Here is a 23,706-nt window from a genome sequence, read left to right on the forward strand (position 1 = left end):
TTTCTAAAGCCTTTATGTTTCTAATATTTCTGGTTCTTCAAGGCATGCTTGATCATGTCTGAAGAATGACTACAGGTTTTGTCACTGCTTGGGTCATCTCCCTGGCAACAGAAATAGGCATGCTTTGTAACAAGCTGAGATTATAAGATTGAAAGGGCTGTGTGAGAACAGCTCATAAAACATGTCTCAAATAGAGTGTCTCATGTAGATCATCCTCTTTCCCCTGTCCAATAAATACCTAACTACAGTTTGAATGACTTGTTTCCCTCCCCACCTCTATCTTGGTGTGGTTCTTTTAAGGTACTTGGTGTTCAAGGTTTGGATATGGCATTTAGTACTTCACTAGAAAAAAAAATTATTTACCAGTCTTCAAAGAATGCATGAAACCTTGCAGATACTTTCAGAGTTCATATTTGCAGGCTCATACATGCAAAAAAAGCTGCTGAGAAGCTGATGTTTAGGTGGGTTTGAAGACAATGAAAATGCAGAGGTCAAAGTGTCTAGTTCCTGTAAGTAGCAGTAGTTTGGCCTTCACAAGTGTTTTGACAGGAACAGTTTTCTGTAACAAGTACTCACTTTGTGAGACATTTAGGTCAAAACCATTGTAGAGCACACTGGTGATGTTTTTCTGCCTACAGCTTCATTGATATGTTTAAAGATATGTCTGTAGATTGATAGCACCTCTTGCTTCAATAACCTTTTTCAGAGTAAGATGGATTTTATTCTTTTGTTTATTTTCCTGCTAGAATTGTCCATGAATACCTAAGCAAAACACCTTTTGAAGCTTACCAGGAGAGTGTGTATTTTTCCCGTTTCTTACAGTGGAAATGGCTGGAAAAGTAAGTTTATTTATAATGTTTGCATTATAATTTAGCTTTGCTTTGTAGCAAATTTTGATTTTATGCTGGAAATACTGTACAGCTGTATGCTAAATGAGACGGCCTGTTTAAGAAATTATGATCTGAAAAACAAGATGTAAAGGATGATGTTGATGGACAGTAGGAGAACCAATACTCCAATGGAACTGTCTGTAGCCTTTAAGTGATAAATTAAGTCTTTAAGTGGTATTAGGTAAACACAAATTCAGAAGTATTTGGCTGTCAAATGTGCAGTGGAATACCAGTCTTTCTTGGGAATACTATCATCCTTTCGTTTCAAACTTGGTCTAATTAGTGGTTAATAAACGGATGAATCTAGTCTTACCCACTGGTAATTGGATTAGTACTAGGTTTTTTAGGGTGGTACAGATACAGATCTAGTAATTACAAGATAGCAATATTTACATATTATATATGTATCAGAATGTAGTACATTCAAATCAATACTGAGTGTCCAGACTCTTTCAGAAGGTTGAAATTCTTAAAAATTGATTCAAATTCAGCCCCCTGGGTATTGCGATCACAAATTCAAACTTTAAGGTGCTCGAGCACTGATTTTATTGTAAATTCCAATTTTCCAATGTCTTTATTTTACTGAATTGTTTGCAAAACCCAGTAAGAGAATTAGGGAAGTCACTCAGATTTTCTACTAAATGAACCTCCTCTATGGTCCTGAGAACAAAGCTGCAGTAACAGTGAGTGCTCATTTAAAGCAAACACAGGAAAACCCAGTACCTTGTAATAGCCCTGCTCTGACACATTTAGGAGAGTTTTAGCATAGAGGGATCAACAGCTCTACTGCCTCCAGTTATCTGTTCCTCCTCCTCTGCATCAATACCCTAACAAATTGGCTCTTGAACTGCTCTTGCATACCACAACTTTTCTTTAGTAAAAACAAAGTGAAATCAGCAATGGTTTACCTTTTAAATGCCACATTGTAAGCTTGATGCCACTGAAATGCAGTCTGCGTGTCAGCGAGTCAATAAAGGGAGGCGGCAGGAGGTGAAAATGGCCTGTGCTGGGAGCACTTCGGGCTCTGAGGCAGCAAAGGGCCGACCTGGGCAGCTTTCCTTCCTGCTATTGGCAGTGCCTGGTGACCAGATGAGGGAGCCCACGTTTCTTAGCAGAGCACCCCTTTCGTTTGAAATTCAGCTCATTATAGTACTTCTACATGAGGTTAAGGCAACATCTGTTCAGAAATATGTCAGAACAGAAAGGAGAAAATGAAGACAGACCTTGGGGTGGGGAGGGATTGCTAACATTTGTAATTCCTGTTGCAGTAATTGTTTCTTTCTGTTAATCAGGCAACCAGTAACCAAACACACATTTAGGCATTACCGAGTCCTAGGCAAAGGTGGATTTGGAGAGGTGAGTACAGAAGTATCTTTCTGCAAGGCAGTTCTTAAGGAGTCAAAGAAAAAGGGGAGTGTGTTTAACTCTTGTCTCTATCAATCTACATTTGACACATCACCTGGCAAGCTGTTGTCAATACAAACTGTTTTAACGTGTTAAAGCATTGTAGGTCATGCACAAAGCTGCAGAAAACTTGTAGTGACTGACAACAGTCACTTCTACTTAGAAATTTCATTTGGAAATAAGAATTTAGTTGCAATTTGCTAATTATGTAGAATATTAATGAACCTAATTTAAAATCTATAGATTTTAATAATTCTCTTTATAATTTATTGAACTGCCTCCGTACATATTTTAACCAGAGCCCTATATGGAAGGAGAGTGCAACTAAATTACCATTATCCTGTTTGACTGTGATGTGAATATTTGTCCTTAACACATCCTAGGACACTTAGCACTGTTACTGTAGTCACTTGTTTCACTAACACAGGCTCCACAGTTTTGCTAAACTATTCAACCCCCAAAGAAATGTACTTGCCTCTGTATAATCACTTTTTCTACTTCTGTTACAGTTTTTGTGAACCTTTAAAGTTTCATGAGCAAAGGTTCTGTATTGATACTTACAGACCATAATTTTCTGACAGCATTAAAGAGTTTGAAAAGAAAATGAAATTTAATTTTCTTTAAAATAAAAATTCTAAAAAGCCTCCAGCATCTCTGACACATTATCCTTCTTTTTGTAGGTGTGTGCCTGTCAAGTACGGGCAACAGGAAAAATGTATGCTTGCAAAAAGCTAGAAAAAAAGAGAATAAAGAAGAGGAAAGGAGAATCAATGGCTCTAAATGAAAAAAGGATTCTAGAAAAAGTGAATAGTAGGTTTGTAGTAAGTATCTACTTACTTTCTATTTTCAGAAATTTATCTCGTTTTGTTTGCTTCTTCTTTGTCTCTTCCAGGAGCTTGTGGGCACAAAACTCTTTTTAAAATTGATTTAAGGAGTGCATGAGAGGAATGACCAATACAATAAGAAATATGTTTTGTGTGTGATTGGGAATAGTTCTGTGCACAAGGATTATTTTTGGTCCACCTGTTTTATTTCTGACAGCCAGAACATTAGGCAGTGTTTCAGCATGCTGATGCCACTGAATCTTTGTTCTCTGCTTAGTAGTTGAGTTTTTATATCGTGAGGTATTGTCATAGCATTTGTTACTCCATTGCTGATATATTTTAAGATAAACATGACATTTTAATTGTGTATTGATTCAGGTTATATTGCTTTGTTGTGTACCAAGGCTTAAAGCAGTATCTTGGATGTGAAACAAGTAACTTTTTAATGGAACTTCCATGTAATGGAAGTCTTAGTTTCAGTACCTAAATATCATTTGTAAATGATGTAAATTATGCTCTGTTAGTAGCTCTAATTACTAAGCAGTGTAAGAAGTTAAAATGTTCAAAGATACACCAAGTAAAACTTTCCCCAGGTAATGTTTACTTTTTAATTGAAATGTCATTTAAATGTTAATTTCAAATACATTTTGCTTTGGTTTGAAATCCTTTTACTTATAAATTTTGTATTGCTGTTCAGAGGATTTTATAGTACCTGTTTTAGAGGATAGTGAAAGTTATTTATAAATATATGTGTATAAAATATGTTTTTATTTTCTGATAAGTTTCATGTATTAAAAAAGCCACTGTAGAATACTGCCAGCTACAAGAAAAATGAAGAAGTTGCTGGCCAGACACATTAATATTTTAAACTATTGTAAATTATGGTTTTGTATAAATATGCTAATGTTATTTTTGCATAAGGCTCCTGGGCTTAAATTGATTGAAACTGAATTCAGAGAGTATCTGAATTTACCCATAAATTATTAAAACAGTGAAAGTTCTATTTTGGAGTAACATTTTTTTCTGTATATGTAAACACTGTAAATCAATAATTGATCCAAGTTGAATTTGAAATTGCTTTATAAAATTGAGCATGAGTTATTTTCCTCTTGCTATCCAATGGTGGTTTTTATGCAACAGAGAAGATCTAGGTCTAACATTTGCAGTAATACTGGTTTTAAAGTGGACAGGTAAGTTGTCATGTCTCTGTCACAAGTACAGTCATAAATAGCTGGACATATAGTTAAAACCACCAAATGGAAAGCTATGCCTTGAGTAGCTGATTTGAGTAGCTGATTTCTGTATTTATTTAGTTTTATTATTTAGTATTGTATTTACACTTCTGAAGGAACAGTTTGGATCTATTACTGCATTAAAACAATTATTTACTTCTACTGCATTTAAATACATTTTTTGAGTTAAAAAAACCCCACCCTACTGATTTTTTTTACCTAGCTAGTTTACCTACTGTAAGCTAAGTATTTGTTTGAATTCCATTGCTCTTAGTACAAGTTAGGTAGTTTTGAAGATCCTACCAGATGATCATCTGCATAACATAACTTTTTCTATTGAAAATGAATTTGTAACTTAAGCAGTTAAATTTTGTGGTATATTACATTGTGTTAAGTGGGGAGGGTTTTTTTAATTCACAAGTCTACTTTAAAACTTTAAATGCACTTAAAAACCTTTTACCTAAAACCTGAAAAAAAAAAGTGGTGCTTTATCCTTGCCTATCAACATTTCAAGTACAGTGAGAAGAAAGATTGTAAGGAGTTATACTGAGTCATTACTGTTGGCAAGTTCTAAATGAGGGAAATATGCAGTTACCTGGGGGGGAGGCAGGGGTAGGAATAGAAACTACACATTTGATTTAAAATAATTTGAGTTCCTCTAGGGCAGTTTTGAGTCTTGTAGTTCAGGAAGATGGTTTGGCAGTGCATAATTCATGGATATTAATAAAATAAGGAATATGCTATCTGGACAAAGAGTAATACAGGTACCATGCAGCTGAGGGGCATCATCAATAACTTTATTTTCTGGGCATCTAAACAGATTTGCCACTAAGCTTTTGTGTTGTGTGTATGGTTTGTGTACACAGACAAATTAGTCTGAATTCCTTTGTGTCTTCCAGTACTCTGCAAGAGTGATTTTCCACTTGTGTGTTTCGTTCTTTTTGCTTTGAAAAAGGATTCATAAGTTGATTGTATTGGAAAAAAGATCTGTGAATTGTTCTGGGGTTTATGAATGATTAATGGTTGTGTTCTCACTCTGCCCATTTTTAGGTTAGTTTATCCTATACATATGAGACAAAAGATGCCCTGTGTTTAGTGTTAACCATAATGAATGGAGGGGATCTGAAGTTTCACATATATAACATGGGAAATCCTGGCTTTGATGAAGAAAGGGCTATTTTCTATGCTGCAGAACTGTGCTGTGGTCTGGAGGATTTGCAAAGGGAGAGAATTGTTTACAGGTGAGTGTCATCTACACTTACTTGTACTTTTCCATGTCTCTTCAGCATTGAACACATTAATTGTTTCCTACTAAAACACGTTTCTATTTTAATTTTGTAGGAAAAGAATAAAAAAAAAATTAGTTATCCTTTTCATGGCATATCCCTAGGAATATATCTCTTATGTCCTCTTGCTGTTGATTTAGGTCTTGATGCTTGATATATTTTAAAACAGTATAAAGTTTATTCAAGGTTTGTTTGTAAAATAAAATGAAACTATGATTTACAAAGCAAATTAATTTATAATTTTAATACATAAGATTTAGGACTATGGCATTGTATTCCTGCCCACACTAAAACAGTTCACAGAGGGCTCTAGAAGTCCCTGGCTGCATTGCATGTTACACTCACAAGGGTAACAGGATAGTCATAGCCCATGTGAAAAGCTCCTTCTTCTGTTTTAGTTTCAGATTCCTACAATAAAATTATTATTGCCTTTGAATTAATGAAACTATCAGAAGCTTTATGCATTTCAATTGAGATTGTATTAATGTAATGCTCTGTTTTGTATTTGTACATCCATCATTTAACCCCTGGTATGCATTAATGTTACAGAAGAAGCAAAGCAAACTTAGTGGTGGACCAAGAATGCTTTTTTTATACTTCTGCTGTATAACACTAAGTGTCACACACACAGACACACAGAGTGGGAAGTGGCAGAACCAGAGTGATTCAGCCTTATGCTGGTGGTTGGATGTGGTTCCCTAGGGAATTTGGCCAATCTTGCAATATTACACACTGTGTTTTGGCATACACATAGGAGGGAAGCAGGGGTGAGACATTTCATCAGCTACAAGTAGGTCATTTTACATTGTTCAAATGAAAACAAAATGAATTGTTTAAAATACAAAATAACAACAACAAAAAAAACCCCAAACAAAACAAAAGACCCCAAACCACAACCCTGTGTTTAGGCCTAACTTGTTAGCTGTTTGCCCACAAGACAACCTTCAAACACTTATGTCAAATCCTAGTGTTCTTCAGTTTTTTTACCTCTGATCTCTCCTGGTTTCTCTGCTGTTGTAATCTTATATTTAATGTCCATTTATTAACGTTATGGGGATTGTCGAGACTTAAAACCATGAGAAGCAGAGCATCTTTATGACTTTTGTATACAGTTAATCTCATAAGATAATGAAACATATTATAGAACATTAATGAATCAATATTTGGGGGGGAAAACCCTACTTAGATTTCCTGGTGAACAGTTTTCTCTCATTTAGAATGTCAACTCTAGAGTCATTCTTCCTAAAATTTTTTCTTTTATGTTATTCAGACTCTTCTTCTTGTCACAACTGTATGTATGTATGTATAGATACATATTGTTTTTAAGAATCTATTCCAATAACTGATTCTTTAGCCAACTACTGGGTTTTATGTGTCTATTTTTGGCTTATTTTTATGGTGGAATAAATCTAAGATACTATCTCAGTCCACATGCTTACTCATACCACAAATACACACATATAAAAAACCATAAAAAATTAACAATATCTATTGTAACAATCTATAGTGCACTATTATAAATAATAATGTACATTATACAGTTTATACAATTTTCGTGCATATATATATGTATGTATATCCTCAGGAGAATCTCCTAGGGGATAAATCCTAGAAAAACTTCTGATTCAGCTTGAATGACTCCCCAAATTTTCCTTGAGCAGAGAAAAATTCAAACATTCCATTCAATATTTTCTTTTGTTCTCAAAGTAAAAATGCACAAGATGCAAAATTGCAATGCTGAATTTATTGCCCTTGTAGTATTTCCTGAGTCTTGCTATCATTTAATTGTTAAAAAATGTTGTTTGTGAAACTTTGATGTTTACAGAAAAGTAATAGGAAACTTCTAGAAAGTTATTGCAAAGAATCTTAACTAGATGAAGTGTCTAGGAAGCTTTAGAAGTTGCATGACCAAGTTAAAGAAATTGAGTTTGGATGAATGATATTAAGCCTGTGCTTAGTCTTGGGATTATTACTCTTTGTTGATATTCTGATGCTCTGGGGTGAAATATAGCAAGGGGTCAACATCAAACTGCAGCAAACACTTGTATTTTACCACTGGGGAGTTGTAAAGCTGATACTCCTCAGGAGAAATGTTTTTCACTTATGAGCACAAATTTGGGTGTAAATACTGGTTCTTTATATCAGGATTTTAATGCTGTGTTGCCTTTGTTAATGCACATTAAATAGTTATGTTAATATCAATTAAAGAGGATTAAGGAGTTCAGGGACAGTGGATCTAGTTCTCTGGTTAAGCTATTTGTATTATAGGCCATCAACTTCACAGCTTTTTTTGTTTATAGGTAGAACTGGAAAAATTGCTTCAGTCAAAACCAAGAAGTCTTCTGTTGCACTTGAGGGCTAATAGTTTTGTCTGTGTTTAATTCACATTTCTGTTGTTTAATTTGTAGAGACTTGAAGCCTGAGAATATACTTCTTGATGACTGTGGTAAGTAAAAATTAAAATTCATTTTGAAATCAGGAATTATACCTATAATACCAAGCCAGAAATGTAAGGGATTTCTTCATAATAAAAGAGACCTCATTGATGAATCTTAATTTAGCAAAGAAAATATTGCCTTACTTTTTACAAAACAGGGGAAAACTCTGGGAGTGACCATGATTATGTATGAAGGGTCAATTTTCTACCTTCAAATGGTTACTTTTTCTCTTTTGCTCCTCATTTTCCCCTCCTCTTGATTTAATATCACTAAAATTTTTATATGGATTTGTTTTGTTTGTCTTTTCTTCAATTATGGAAACATGATTTGTTAGATGGGGGGGGGGGGGCAGAATTTCACTTAGTAAATCAGAATGTTTAGTCAGTGGAAGAAATCTGAAGCATTTCTGTGTTAACTTTTTGACTAAAAGAGGTCTGATGGTCCCTGATGGTGGCTGGAAGGAATCAAGGAAGTACAAACAATATGAAGAAATGTTTGTAGTCTTTTGTTTGTCAAAAGACAAATTAATTCTCTTTAATGACTTTGTATGCAAGTCATTACCAGAATCTTTTGAATTGACTGTGGAACATGTGCAGGAATTCTCTTCTAAGCTGTGGATTAATATTACAAGTTTGTTCTTGTAACTGCTGAGCATTTTAGTTGAGGAAAAACGGTTTTTGAAGTCATTAGCACACTATTTTTTTTTTAAAGTCAGCATGTTCTGACTGATAAATTTCAAAACGATGATGCTTGAGAGAAGTCATTTTCCAAGAGCTAAAGCTTTGCTAGACATCAAATGCATTCTTTAATTTTTCTCTCCAGCAATGTCTTAGAAAAGCTGAAGGCTTCTTTGAGGAAAAATGTAGCCTTGCAGGACTGCACTAGAATGCTTCCTCTCTGCCAGGGATATTTTGATCTAGTTCCAGAGAGCACAGGAGACTAATTAGAAAATCGCTTCAGGAGCTCAGATCTTGCTTGAAAGAGGAGTTCATCAGATGTCAGGGAATATAAGAGCACCTGAATGTATTTAAAATAGCATTTGCTGCTCCAGAGCATTACCTTATTTCCAACCAGCATATAAAATGGAACTTGACTTCCTCCTCTCCGTCTCTCTCTCCTGATTATCTAACACATGTACATAAGAAATGAATATGCTGTTAATATTGATGCTGTAGAGCTTTTTGAATGCCACAGCATATGTGCACAAAGGTTAATTGGGCATTGGAGTGGGCTACCCAGAGAGGTGATGCAGTGTCCACTCTTGGAGGCTTTCTAAATAAGTATTTTAAAAGCCTGGGACACCTTGGGCTGCCTGCTTGCTCAGAAGGTTTTGCTAGAGGCCTTCTGAAATCCTTCCAGCCTGAATCATTGTGTGAGTCTCTGGTGTTCCTGTAAACAACAGTATCCCTGTCCTTATAACCAGTATTAGCAATAAGTGTGAGTTTTGATCTTTTTTTTTTCCTTTTTGCAACGAATCTTTCTACAAAATTGTTTTAGAATTGAATTGAAAATGTAATTGTCGTTTCTTCTGTCTAGACTTTTACATTTTTATTGAGAAAGTACCTTATGTGTTTTTACATTAAAATGTCAATACAATTCTTGCCTTGAAACGTCTTGAATGTGCTTGAAACAGTTCATGAATCTATCCAACAAAGAATGGGAATGTCCATGGGAATGTAAGGGAGAGTGGGGTGGATTTATTCCCATTGCCCTGCTTGGACTGGTTCCCCTCTGAGCAGTGCATGACAAACCAGTCTATTGCCAGATGATTTCTGTTAGAGGTACAGCTCTAAAGGCCATGTGTGATAGGGGAAGGTCATCAGCTTGAGACATTTGTCTGATAAAGTGCAATAGAAGCTGTTTTCCACTTAGGAGTGATTCACGAGAAGAGGAAATCCCAGAACTGAACTGACATGTTACAATATAAATAATTCTGAGTGGGTTATTGACTGGGCTGCTCTTGGTTTGGGGTGGGAGTGGGGATAGCAATTCCAAGTACTCGTGTTTGGCATTATTGGGGTACTTCATTACAGGAGAACAAGCTCTCTCAGTACAGGCTACAGTTTTCTCACATTTGGAAGAAATTAAGTTAATTTTGAAGTTTTACTAAGGAGTCAGAAAGCTAAGGGCTTGTGGTGGGTATGCAGAATGGAAAACCTCAAGTGTCTGATGCATAGATGCAGAATCTGAAATGAGCATTTCTGTTTGTCCAAGAACAGTAGCCTGTGCCAAAGCTAGATTCTGCATAGATGCAGAATCTGAAATGAGCATTTCTATTTGTCCAAGAACAGTAGCCTGTGCCAAAGCTAGGAATTAGAGTGCTTAAGAGCAAATTATTTTTGTATGACCTTCAGAAAATCAGTTATATCTGTGCCTCTCTTTCTGCACAGTTTTAAGGAGGAGCTGGATAAAACACTCTTTTCAAGTTAAGTTAAATAAACTTAGGGCTATATGAATAGTTTGGTACTTTGCAGTGAGGTTTTTTTATGAGGTGTGCAATAGAATTTTTTTGTTTTAAAAGTGATAGTACTTCATTAATTAGCTGACTATGTATAATTTATTTTAACATAAATAGGACACATCAGGATTTCAGATCTTGGATTAGCTGTGCAGATTCCAGAAGGTGAAACTGTCCGAGGACGTGTTGGGACTGTTGGTTACATGGGTATGTAAAGCATCCTTTGCTAGTTACATTTTACCAGAAAATTTGCTTCTGTGAATTTGAGAACTGTATTGGACCTGGATTAGTTACTAGACATGTTATGGGAAGAAGAAAGGTTATAATATGCATTTGTAGATGTTACTTAATTATAAGCCTACTGATAAACTTGAAAGCTTAACTGAAAATTCCAGCTTTAGGCAGAACTTTAAGAAAGCACCTAATTTTTTTCTGAGACTGAAAGAGATTTATGGTCACAGGTAAACAGAGAAATTCCTGTGACAATACATTTCTTTCCATGCTTTGGAAAACTTCATTCTCAGGGTTTTTTTCATTCTCTGAAGAATACTGGTTTTAAGTATTAAAGAAATTAAGTTTTTCTCTTGAATATAGAGTTTTCACTGTAGAAATTAAAGTTTCTTCAAAGTACAGAGGAGTCAAATAAACATGTCTGCACAGGGCCCAAAGAGAGTACCTGAGAGTTTTTCCAATATACACAATTAGTCAATTTAAAGTGAAATGATGTGGGTGTATGTTTGTTTTTGTTTTGTAGCTCCAGAAGTGCTCAAAAATGAGAAGTATACATTCAGCCCAGATTGGTGGGGCCTTGGCTGTTTGATTTATGAGATGATTGAAGGACAGTCTCCGTTCAGGAAGCATAAGGAAAGAGTTAAACGCGATGAGATTGACCGCAGAGTAAAGGAAGACCAGGAAACATACTCAGACAAGTTTTCAGAGGAGGCAAAATCCATCTGCAGGATGGTGGGTGAAGAGACATAGAGGTTTGAAAATTAAATTTCTAATCCTTTTAAAGAGACCAACTACTTTATTTTAAAATCTTGAAAAATTTTCAGAACTGGATTTCCTAAACCTTTCTTTAGTTCACATGAAAGTTTGTGATTGTTCATGAGCTGTTCAGTTATCAAACTTCAAGAATTCAGAACTTTTCTCAAGATGAAGGAAAGCTGCATAAATTGATTATTCATCACATGAATGAAATGGTCTAGTACTGCTTGGACCACTTGTTAATATAGATGGAGTGCAATAGCATGCTCAGCTTGGATACTGCATGGGAACAAGTGGCTGAGTAGTACACCAGTTCCTTCACCTAAAACATTATCTGCAAGACAATTTCTTTTTCTATCTTGCCTCTTCTTAAATTTATACAGAAAGCTTCACAAGTTTTCTGTACTAGTTAATGCAAGATATATGCATTACTTAAGCCCATAGGAAAAAATATAAGTCTGTATTTCCTGAAAGGAAAGCCTACTGCAAAGTCTGTACTGTAAAGTCTTCCCAATATGGCATAAATTAAAATATTTTCATACAAGTTTGGGCATAATCTTCAAATCATGTGCTTTCAGGGGTTCTTTTCTCTGTTAAAAATATTTTGTTCCCAGAATGTTGTTGTTTGGGTTTCCAGTTAATTTTGATACACGATAAATTTAGTTAATAAGAGGCCAAGTAGCAAAATAAACTGATTGAAAAACATTGTATGTAGGTATTTTTTCAGTTGTGGGATTGTATCATGGATCAGCTTTTTTTTCCATGTATCTGCAGTTACTTGCTAAAAATCCCGGAGAACGACTTGGTTGCACTGAAGGAGGAGCTGCTGTTGTAAAGCAGCATCCTATTTTCAAGAACATCAACTTCAAGAGGCTGGAAGCTAACATGTTAGAACCTCCATTCTTGCCAGATGTAAGTAGGTGAGACAGATTTGATTAGTATCTAAAAAGGGAAGAACTGTCATAATTCTGTTAGCAGTCATATGAACTCCAGAGAAGCCTTTAAAGTTAGTTACACTGGTAGGAGAATGCCATTGTGGCTATTGATGATAACTAATTGTTTTGTGGTGTTTCATCTGAGATCACAAAACCATTTACAATAGTGGTGTTTCCCTAGGGAGCTTTGCAGCTGATTTCTTACCCCATAAAAGTCCCCTTCCATTGTTCAGATGCAGAAGAAATGAGGAATAGCTTTGAAGAAAATATTCCAGAGTTGAAAGGAAGGTGACAGAAGATGAGTGAATTATGATAATCATTGAGATCCAGACAAGCTGCCTCTGGCTGTGGTATTTCTTTTCTGTTACTTGCAGGATGCATAGAATTGCTCAGGTGACTTATGAAGAGCATTTTTGTATTTCTGTTCCATAGATTAATGCAATGTGGTGATCAGCAGTGTGAAATGTAAAATTGCAGACATATTGCTCCCTTTTGCTCATCTAGAGAAAATAAAACCAAACTAAAAGTCCCCAGATCCAAAACTTTAATGAAGTAATCTTGTCTTGTACTGCAGCCACGTGCTGTTTATTGTAAAGATGTCCTGGACATTGAGCAGTTCTCCACAGTGAAAGGAGTGAACCTGGATACCACAGATGATGACTTCTATTCCAAATTTGTGACGGGTTGTGTCTCAATCCCTTGGCAAAATGAGGTAATGCACATTTCATAGAAGATTATTTTCTGTAGTACAGCAGTATAGAATACATAATAAAATATATCATTATAATTATTTTCTCTAGGAGATGTAAAGAGATTTCTGCTTTAGACTTCTTTGCTGAGAGGCTTCAAACAATTTTTTTTCTGAAAACATAAGGAACTTGCTAAAAACTGAGATTTATGGTAAATTTGCATAAACAAAGTCTGGCATCTTGACATCATAGGCACAGCTTTCAGAACAGTGTTAGTATCAGCAAGACCACCCTTTCCTTGTTCTTCAGTCCCATGTTTTTCATGGGATAACATGGGACTGAAGAACAAATTGCTGTTCACAGGAGAGGGATGGAATGTTATTCCAAGTGCTCAAAAGCAAATAGGTGCAGTGCAAGCTGTTTGTGCATAGCCTGTGTATCAATAGAGTATCCAAGTGACAGCAATACAGAATTGCAGACTCACCTTTTTCAAGGTTTCAAAACAAACAGTTCAATATCAGTTGAGTCAGACTTTCCCTTAAGAGTTTGTTTTGTGTGCCTAGTGAATGAATAATCTAGTAGTCTGCATAGAGTACTAGAATTTTTCTGCCTCTGCATGCAATTCAAATCCTCTTTACTGTTTCAGCAAGAGCACTCAGTAACAATTACTTAAAATTGTAGTTCTTGTTATGAATGCCTAGTCCCCATTATAATTTATTCGTGACTTTCTGAAATTACTATTGTCTTGAATTCTACTAGTGTCATTTCTCTCCCAGTATGATTGCATTTTATTTAAAGCTTGAACACAAAAGATGACCAATTTCTGAACAATTTGGAGGAAAAAGTACATTCCCCTCTGTTTTCCTTTTGTTTTTTGCATTACATTAAGGATATTTGAAAAGGTGTCATTTGACATAGAGAGTTTTCACTGAGAAACAGTGAGCCTTGAAGAAAGAAGTATTTCCTATACTATGTTGTAATTCTAAACTTCAGAATATGATCTAGTCATTAAAAAATGCACTGCAGCTTAATACCTAACCCTGCAGAGAGGGATCAAGTTGGAAGTAGTTGTGGAATTCTTGTGATGGCAATTCCTTTTCTTCAAGAAAGAACTGCAGATTTCATTTGTGCTTATTTTTCCTTTTAATTCATGTTACTGAGCTTTCCTTCAGATTTTTGCCTCTCAAGACTTTCTCTCACCATTCCATATTTTACCCAATGTCCTGGTTTACAATAAAACAGGCTGCATTTCTTCTTATTCCTCTTTATGCCCTCTCTCCAAGGGATATTCACAGCCTTAAGCTGCGCCAAGGGAAATATAGGTTGGATATTAGGAAAAAATATTTTTACACAAAGAGTGATAAATTACTGGAATAGTCTGCCTGAGGAGGTGGTGGAGTCATCATCCCTGGATGTGCTTAAAAAAAGCCTGGATGTGGCACTGGGTGCCATGGTTTAATTGAGGTGTCAGGGCTGGGTTGGACTCAATGATCTTGACGGTCTCTTCCATCCTGGTGATTCTGTGATTCCTTTGGCTGCTAGCTGCTGTGACAGATGTGTACTGGTGGCACTTAACTGGTAAATGCCAGATGGATTTGGGCATTAGCCCCTCCCCCCCTTCTGACCCTGCCTATTGGTTACATTTTAGCACTCTTCCTGCTGTCCTTTCTGTACCCAGTAATTGTGGTTTTATTTCTTTTGTTTCTGTGTACACAGACAAAGATTATTTCAAAATCCTTTGCTTCTCTCCAGAGACCCATCTTCATTATATCTTTTTTTCCTCCCATGTTGTGTTTATTAATTAAGTTCAGTTCAGGGCATAGAGGTATTTCATTTTTTTTTTGGCTGGCCTGCTCTAAAATGAGCAGAATACCTGAAAGGAAAATGTTTCTGGTTCTAAAACCTTCTCTTAATTGCATCATAAGCATAAGAAAGGCAAGAATGCAAAAAAAGCAAGGGAATACCTGACACCTGTGTGAGAGTGCTCTCATTGCTATTCTTTAGTTGGTTGTGTGCACAAGGAGAGTCAATGTCAGCTTTGTGCTTCCTTTTGGAGACAGTGGTGTAGTTTGGCTGATGAATTTTTAAGTGTTAGGAGTACCCAGCCAGAGTAAATAGGTAATACCTGGAACTTGTTTGAGAGGCTTTTATGGATATTTCATTTATATTTCATATGTTTCAAAGATGATTGAAACAGGATGCTTTGAAGATATCAATGCATATGAAACTGATGGTACTGTGTCACCAGACAGAGAGAAGTCTCCTAAGCCAAAGAGAGGCTTCTTTCACAGACTTTTTAGTGGAGAGGTAAGGGCATTTATTTTCTTTCATTAAATTAACTTCCATTCTTTTTTTTTATTATTATTAATTTGTGATAGGAAAACTAAGTTGCTCACTGCATAGTGAAACTAATGAAATCTGTTTTGTTATGGCTTTGTCCTTCCACCACATTTCAGAAATTATGGCAATCCCTATAACTACAGGAAGCTTTCCTGCCCCAGCATTCTGTCCTCCTCTAGTTACCTGGGTTCTGTTAAAAGCTGTGCTATAGATCTTCCTTTGATAAAGAGGTTAATTTGGGTCTTGCTTCTTATATATTTTACCATTTATTAATGAAACCTGTTTACATGTCTTCAAAGATAATTGAGGCCCTGTGTAGAAACTAGTAATAAGTAAATTTATAAGCAAAAATAAGTATCTATCCAATAAATAAGTAAATAAATAGAAATGTCCCCAAAATAAATGAGAAGCACCACGAAACAAATGTTAAAATATCTTAGGCAGTTCAATGCCTTCACCAAAACAATGACATAGTGGATCTTTACTTAGCTGATAATGCACAGCCTTTTCTTACATGCAGACTTCTACTCTTTAGTAGAAGAATTTCCTGTTCAGAGAATTGAGTATTTACCACCTAAAAGACACATCATGTATTGTAATTGTCTACAGGATGTAAAAAATAGACTATTTGTAAAGGTTTGTAGTTGAAAATGTTATATACAATTCTGCTTGCTCAGTGTGCCTGCACTTAGAGAGGAAATATCTTGAGAAGCTTGAGTATATTCCAATAGTGAACACTTGGGTAGAAATTACTTTTGCTTTCAAGCAGAAATGAAATTTTAAAATTGCTAGATGCATATTGTTAAGTAGCCACAGCAAGGCCATGTATTAAAATTGCATGAAGAAATTTTTTGTCTTTAGCTGGCAATTCACCTTTCTAAAATGGTACAATGCTAATGGAATGTGTAATAGTACTGTCATTTTTAGTTCATCTTTTCAAATACACTTTTCCCCGACTTTGAGTAATGGAATAGAAGGGATGGTTGAGTGTACTAATATTCTCACATAGCTAAAGATAAAGCTTGTGTCTTACTTTTCCAACCAAAAATCAGCAGGATTTGCACTGTCCCAAGATATGGTTCTACGTATTGAGAAGAAGTCCTAAAAAATGAATATGGTTTGACAGTTTTCAGTTGGTTTTGAACTAATAGGATTGCAGTTAATTGTCTTATGAAGTTAAAAGAAGGAAAGAACTTTAATTAAATTTTAACAACTTGAGATTTGGGCTTGAGATTGTGGATTCCTTTGAGTTTCCCAAAGCATTTACTCAGGATGAAATAAAATGTGCTTGAAAAATACCCACCCCTCCCAGCCTTTCTGGGCCCCATAAAACACACAAATGAAAAATAGTATTTATTCTGCAGCTGAGTTGTCTGTTTGTCTTCTCTTGCAGGTCTGCTTTAAGTCTGATTGCAGTGATGATGAGCAGGAGTCCTCCAGACTTTAAATCATTTTATGCTCATCAGAAAGGATGAGCAAGCATTAAATGTTTTATATCTCTGTAGCAAATTGTATTATATATATTTTTTATCTGAGTTCAAGGATTTTTGTACATTTGTACTTCATTTGTTTTAAGATGTATATTTTCACTAAAGCTTAATTGTACAAAAAGCAATGAGTGCCATTTGAGTGAGTGTGTTTCTGTATGTATTTGATTTATCTTGATTATTTTTTTCCCAGTGGAATGAATCTAGAAATACTAAAAGGATTTTAAAGCACAGAGATAGTATCTATGGCATCACTGTAACTTGACTTTGTATGCTCCTGGTAAAATTCTTCTTGATAGCAGTTTTCTTAACGGTAAAATTGATGTACTGATAAATTTAATAATTCTGGTATTATCCAGCAGCATGGCAGTGCTATTACCTAATGTATCTCTCAAGCAACTGCTAAGAGAAAAAAAGGAATTCAATGCACTGTGGCCAGCTATTAGGAATTGCTCTTTATTATCAGGCTCTGTAGAATCTCTTTCTGTATTTCTGTATAAAGAGAACTTTGAACATTTAGCTTAATCCTCAAGCTGAAGTATCCCATTCTTCTCTTTCCTACCCATCTTACACATCCTCTCCACAGAGTTTCTTGGCATGAACCATGCAAGTCGACCTATGCCAAAATTTTATAACTATATTTTGAAAACTTTGTTGTCTTTACTGACAGGATTTCTTTTTACCTGTGGAGACACAGTTTTATTTTATTTTCTGTAAATGAAATTGTATTTAACTCCATGTAGGATGTTGTGGTTTTATAATGGGTTAAAAAACAAAGCATGGGCTCTTCTTACTAATGTCCTCTCTGCTTATGTTGTAATATGCAATGTTCTAGGGTTGACAGTGATCACTGCCACTGGGGGAAGGGCAAGGTAGCATTAAGTCTTGAATTTAATTATGTAAGTATTTTTTATAGCCTTTTAAAACAGAAACATTAAAATATGTTTTTAATGATTGCTTAATACTATGTACAACTGGTATTGAAGTTCGTTATGATTACCTGATGTCCATTAGTAAAACTGACAAAAGCTGCTTGAAAGCTAGGCAAACTTCCATTCTTCTGGACTCACTGTAGGTCAGACCCTATATTTTGTAAACTTCTAGTAAAACTTCATCTGGGTATGAGAGTCAATTTGAAGAACACATTTCATTAAGAGACTCTTCTGTTTTCAAAATTGAGTTAGATACTTGAAATATAATGGAGTTGGAGACATGATTTTAGTTTCATATTTTGTTCTGTATTCTGAAGATTTGTCTCACTCTGTACATGCATTCAGATCTCTGGGGCACCAACTGGACCACACATGTATTGTACACACAGAGCAACTGAACAGCACCCCCACCTCAAAAAGGTCTCTCTTGTGATCTGCAGACCCACTGGAAGAAACTTCAGCTGCTTCTGAGAAACTCACAAGATATATTTGATATTCGAGCCCATCATCAGGTTTCAATTCATGGTATTTGGTCTCTAAAGACAAAGCTTTAGTGGATTAGAATTTGAAAAAATTGGAAAACCAGTGTGTTGCAGAGCCCTACTGGGGCTCATCTGGTGTGTCTCTGAAATTGTTCCTCTTGGCTACTGTGCCACAGAAATGAGGAATGAGCCTATTTTCCTGTGTTTTCAGTGCATTTTTCCTCCAGTCTAAAACAGCACACAAGACAGCAAAATTACTCTTTTAGAGAGTACAAAGGGAGAAATTGGCAGAGAGAGAGAGAGTTTGAATGAATTACTGGAAAATGGTCTGATGTAATAGTGAAGGGATGGGAGGCTTGACAGAAATATCTGAAGTAAGGGTGTTGGCTAGAGCCATTATGTGTGAGACAATGAGCTGGCAGTCAGACCTGACCCTCTTTATTTTGTACCACAGCAATAGAAGAACTCTAAAAAGAGGGGAATGGAATAGGGGAAGCAACAGAAGGGTTTTATAAATACCTACATGGTTGGAGAAGCCATTGTTTCCCTGATTAAGGGGTTTGAATTTTTAAGATCTTAGGCTTGCTGTTCTGAGACAAAGGTGACTGTTTTTAATTTAATGTCTCTGTAGAGTAACTTGAAATTTGGGCAAGAATACCACAGACACAGGGTGAATAATTTTTATGAAGAAAATTAGTTTTAACAGATAAAAAAAAATCTGAAAGTCTATTTATCATGCATTTCAAGTTTTCTTTCTGTACAGGATGGAGAGGAATCTTAACTTAAAAAAATAAAAATCACTTCTCTGTTTTGGAGTGTTGAGGCTTAACATATATTTTCCAGGAATCTGTGAAGAAAGAGGGCTAAATGAAGAGAAAAGAGAAATTGTTCCTAAGAAGTGGTTATTTTCATATCTGCTTCTTTGGAAAAAGGAACTCCTTGTAAAAAAGTGAGAATTTGTTTGTTTTTATGAAGTTTTACTTAGTTTAATTCCAAAAGTTTTTTCTTAAGTTCAGAATAGTACTATTGAATTGTTTTGAGTGAGTACATGTTTGCAGGATTATGACCTAATTCCATTGGATTTGGGGTTTGTTTTTATTTTTTGGCTAGTTGATTGGTTCTTCCCCAATAGGCTCAAGATGGCATTATTGTTCTATAAATTTGTCCCTTTTGGCTAGAAATACAAGCATGTAGTAATGACTGGATCTTATCTGATGTGAATCCCCATGAAAATTAATAAAACCAAGGAACTGGAAGGATCACCAATCAGCATAAGTGTCCTTACACAGTACATGGAGGGGAAATGTTATGCTGTTTAATCTAAGGTGACTACATTGGTGAAAGGCCTTTACTGGAGATAAGCTTGGAGGTGCATCTTGAGAGCAGGGAAGGGGTAAGGAGAGGGGAGAACACCTGAAAACAAATTATCACAATGTGAGAAATTTAATATGAACTTAGCTCTTGATTTTTTTTAGGACATAAGTGGGACAAAGAAGGGGGGAAACAGCAGGTTGTGTTTACTGATTATGTAGCCTTTTACTTCCATGAAACTGTTGGGGTGGGATGGGGGAAGCCAAAATAACTTCTTGTAATTCAGTGTGACTTCACTCTCTAGACCCATGTGTTAGAAGGCTTAATTAGCAGTGAGACCATCCAATGTTCTACTAGTGCAAGATTTGGAAAGACCTATGGAATTCCACGGAGTTATTTGCATGAGATTAACCCTCCTTTCCTGTGGTGTGTGTTTCCAAGCATTTGTGTATGTAAACCTTCGTGTTTGCTTGTGAGTATCTCAAACCTCTCTATTTAGCTCAAAATTCAGAAACTGTGAAACAATGTACCAGTGTCTTATTGGTTTACTTAATGCTTTTCAATGTTGTGACCAGAAGAAAAGAATCTTCATGCCTCAGGGTTGTTTTTTCTATTAAGAAAGCTGTCAGCTTCTCCCTGCCCCCTGAGGTGTGTTCATAACAGAGATGGTGTTGTTTCTGGGTTATAAAAACAACAGAACAGTCTCAGCTGAATAAAGGAGCACTTAATACTAATAGTAAGTAGAAAAAAACCCCTGTGGTATGTCTGTAACAAGAGTGTTATTGACAAACCTTAGCCTTTAACATCTCTTGTCTCTTTTTTTTTTTCCCAAATCATTCTTAAAACAGTAGTCCTAAATGCTTTTGAGTATGAAAGAGAATTATCTCCAAATCAGAATAAAATTGTCTGGTTTATAAATCAGTGATAAAAGCAATTAAAACCAACTAACAATCCATTCTTAGAATGCACTTCAATTTTTTTTCAAACTACACTGATGTAAGAATTTCTTCATTGTCATTTGTATGAACGGAGAATACTTGTTTACAAGTTACTAAAATATGACAACAAAAGTAATACTTTTCTAGGGTTTACACTTTAGCCTTATATAAATTTAACATTGGAGTTATCATCTTCATTTTAGTATAGGTTTTCAGAAAACACTTCTCTTTAGGAAGTGAAATTCGAATTATTGGAAAGCACCTTTAAGCTGAAGTCATATTTACTTTGATTTTAATTACTCACTTGGCTTATTTGGTGATGATGATGTGTTTTCTGTTGAATGAAACATTCTTTTTTATTTCATAATTGCAGTGTAACTTAAATTTTGCACATGACATGTAGGTAACTTTTTTCCATGATTCAGATGTGTCCAAAACACCAGAATTCTTTCCAGGCATAGGAAGCTGACTGTTAAATGTGATGTGTTATTTCCAGCATCTCCAAACCACTGACTGTTCTTCTGTGAGCTGTTTTCCTGGACATTCTAGCATTGTAATTCCTGAAATAAAAGCAAAACACTGCCACATATCTCAACCACATGTATTACTGTCTAATGTGATTTATTTACCATGTCTATCATAGTAGCTGGGATAGAAAAAGAAAAAAAAAAAGAAAATTGTAATTAAAATAAATTTCCAATTTCTTGAAGCAGAAAATGTCTCCTGCATAGTGTAAGCTTTTTACCAATGTAAGATAGTTGAATCCAGGAAAAAATGAAATGCCCTAGTTCTGCTGCACTGGCTCAATTGATACCTTATCTCATGGTCTGGATCTAGATTTCTGCATAAATTTCCATGTGAAAAGACAGAATTATCAGCATGGGCTGTTTTTCATTAGCACATTTATTGTAATTTTATAACATGAGTTGAAGGACAAAGCTCCCAAATGCTCTCCAAAAGGGCTTCATATTAAATGACCTTAAAACGACACAGCCAGGCTGTGACATATTGCAGATTATCTGTGCATATGCCAAACCAGTGGGCCAGCAGTCTCATGGAGTAGAATCAGCTACCTGCTGAATTGTTCATGGAAATGCAGAAATGCTGGCCAAAGTGGGACTTCAGGATAAGGTGAAAAATACTCCTGACATGCTCATCTTAAAAACATTAAATCAAGAGGAAACCTAAGAGACAAGCTAAGAGCATGTTTCTTTTCTTTTTCTCCTGGAGGCTGAGATTAATTAGTTGTCATCTCCTAAATTTCAGATGATAATCTTTTAGGTATGCACTGTTAATTGAAACTTAATTTTTCCTAGAGGTAACATCGACTTTACAAAAACACTTGTTCTCTAATCCTGCCTTGCTTTTTCTTGCCCCTTGCCTGGTTTACACCGCTTTGTTTTACCAGTGACATGATACACGCAAAACCACGGATCAGTTTGGGCCAGGAGAACCTATTGATAAGGTATTCACCAAGGAAAAACCTGATACCATGAGTTACCTTCTAGTTAGCTCTCAGCTAATGAGCCTCTCGGCCGACAGAGCTCAGGCAGGGAGAACAAAGAGCAGCGAGCTTGTGGGCAGGCACTGCCTCGGTGAGTCAGCAGCCCAGGGGGACTGGCACACTGATGGAAAACTTCACAACAGCCTTGCAAGGCCGGGCTTGGTTGGTGTCTTATTTAATCTTTGATAAGAGCTTGTGCTCTTTTTGCTGTGCTTAAATGTATTCAAAGTGTGGAGTGGCACATGGACAGTGTGCAGCATTCCAACTCTGCTGTCATCTTTTATCATGTCTCATTTGCTAAATAAAAAATTAATGATTATCCACATGTTCTACAGAAATGTTTCTGCAACCTTTATTATAAAATAATTGGGAGAAATACTGGTTTTACCTTAAAAGTTCACATTTTGTAGCACTTCTATGGTGAAATAATGTTTTGCTTTAAGTTGAATTGCTTTCAGGACTAAGGATAGGTTTCCTTTCAGAGGACTGTTTCAAATAGTTTGTCTTCTACTAACATGCTAATAAAGTTAACTGGCAGAGAGAGCACTGTTCAAGTGAATATTTGGCAAGAATGTTACCTATGACTTCTGTCGGCCTGAATATTCAGAGACATAAGCTTTGCTTCATTCCTTCATGTCTGCTAACAATAACCAAGTTGAATTACTGGGAATTTGTTTTCTTAGAAGTTTCAAGAGCTGTTATCCATTTTTGTTGCTGGAACCAGTTTAATATGTGTGAGATAAGTTGAATTGCCAGTTCTTATCAGCTGTCATTTAATGTCTGTATTAACAAGTAGATATATTAAAATCAGTAGTTGCGATTGAAAACTTCGCAGTACTGTTGATTTTTTCTAAGTGTTTAGTAATGGAATCAGTGATTTAAATATTCTGTACTGTCTCTTGTATCCTGTATGTTTAATATGTGTGCAAGAAATATCCTCTGATAAAGCAGGTCCTCACTCAGGAGAGGAGCGCTGGAAGGGCAGCACGTACTGCCAAGGGCTGCCAAGTTTTAAGTGTCCTGTTCCTGTAAGAGTCTCCGCAGCCTAAAATAAAACCGGAGCGCCGGCAGCGCCTTTGGCCGCCGCTTGTGCTGCGGGGGCTGGCGCGTTACTCGCTGTGCCCCGTGACGTGCGGCCAGAGAGCGGCTGCTCCCGCCTTGCTGGGGGGGTCCGTGCGGTGCCGCTGAGGACGCGGCTCCCCGCGGGGCAGTGCCAGGGGCTCCCAGGGCCGGCTCTCCGCCCGCGGCATCCCCGACACTGCGCTGCCCGGCCCGGTCCTGTCCGGAGTCGAGCGCTGCCGACAGGGGGCGCCGCACAGCAGCGCACGGCCTCTCCGGCACGCGGCGAGGGGCGGTGCCTCCTTCTGATTGGTCAGAGAGCCTGTCACTCTCGTCGCTGCCCCGCCCCTTTCGCGGCCCGCGTTCCCCTGTGTGTTCCTACGTACAGGCGCGCGTGACGCCAGGCCGGGGGTGCCGTGTGCGCATGCGCGGTCGAGCCCCGAGCCGCGGCACGGCTTCAGGAGGGGCAGTGCAGCCCGGGGGGCGGGGCCCGCACGCGCGGGCCGACGG

At 36.6% G+C, this 23,706-nt stretch overlaps 1 protein-coding gene across 2 annotated transcripts in view; it reads left to right on the forward strand.

Annotated features, from left to right (window-relative positions):
- Positions 1-21,233, forward strand: part of GRK4 (G protein-coupled receptor kinase 4) — a 39,191-nt gene extending 17,958 nt beyond the window's left edge. The window contains exons 6-16 of one of the 2 annotated variants that reach the window (XR_004060679.1): positions 747-839; positions 2,183-2,246; positions 2,975-3,115; positions 5,401-5,591; positions 8,045-8,082; positions 10,650-10,739; positions 11,287-11,495; positions 12,294-12,439; positions 13,029-13,166; positions 15,328-15,450; positions 16,877-21,233. Coding sequence is in view for 1 of the 2 variants with exons in the window: in XM_030947272.1 (XP_030803132.1) it covers positions 747-839; positions 2,183-2,246; positions 2,975-3,115; positions 5,401-5,591; positions 8,045-8,082; positions 10,650-10,739; positions 11,287-11,495; positions 12,294-12,431; positions 13,029-13,166; positions 15,328-15,450; positions 16,877-16,930 (1,279 nt within the window). In the remaining variant the exon portion in view is untranslated. The remainder of the gene's footprint in view (positions 1-746; positions 840-2,182; positions 2,247-2,974; positions 3,116-5,400; positions 5,592-8,044; positions 8,083-10,649; positions 10,740-11,286; positions 11,496-12,293; positions 12,440-13,028; positions 13,167-15,327; positions 15,451-16,876) is intronic. The other variant, XM_030947272.1, reaches the window with a different exon arrangement.
- The last annotated feature ends 2,473 nt before the right edge of the window (positions 21,234-23,706 follow it).

This window comes from Camarhynchus parvulus, chromosome 4, assembly GCF_901933205.1.
Source record: "Camarhynchus parvulus chromosome 4, STF_HiC, whole genome shotgun sequence".
Lineage (NCBI taxonomy): Eukaryota > Metazoa > Chordata > Aves > Passeriformes > Thraupidae > Camarhynchus > Camarhynchus parvulus.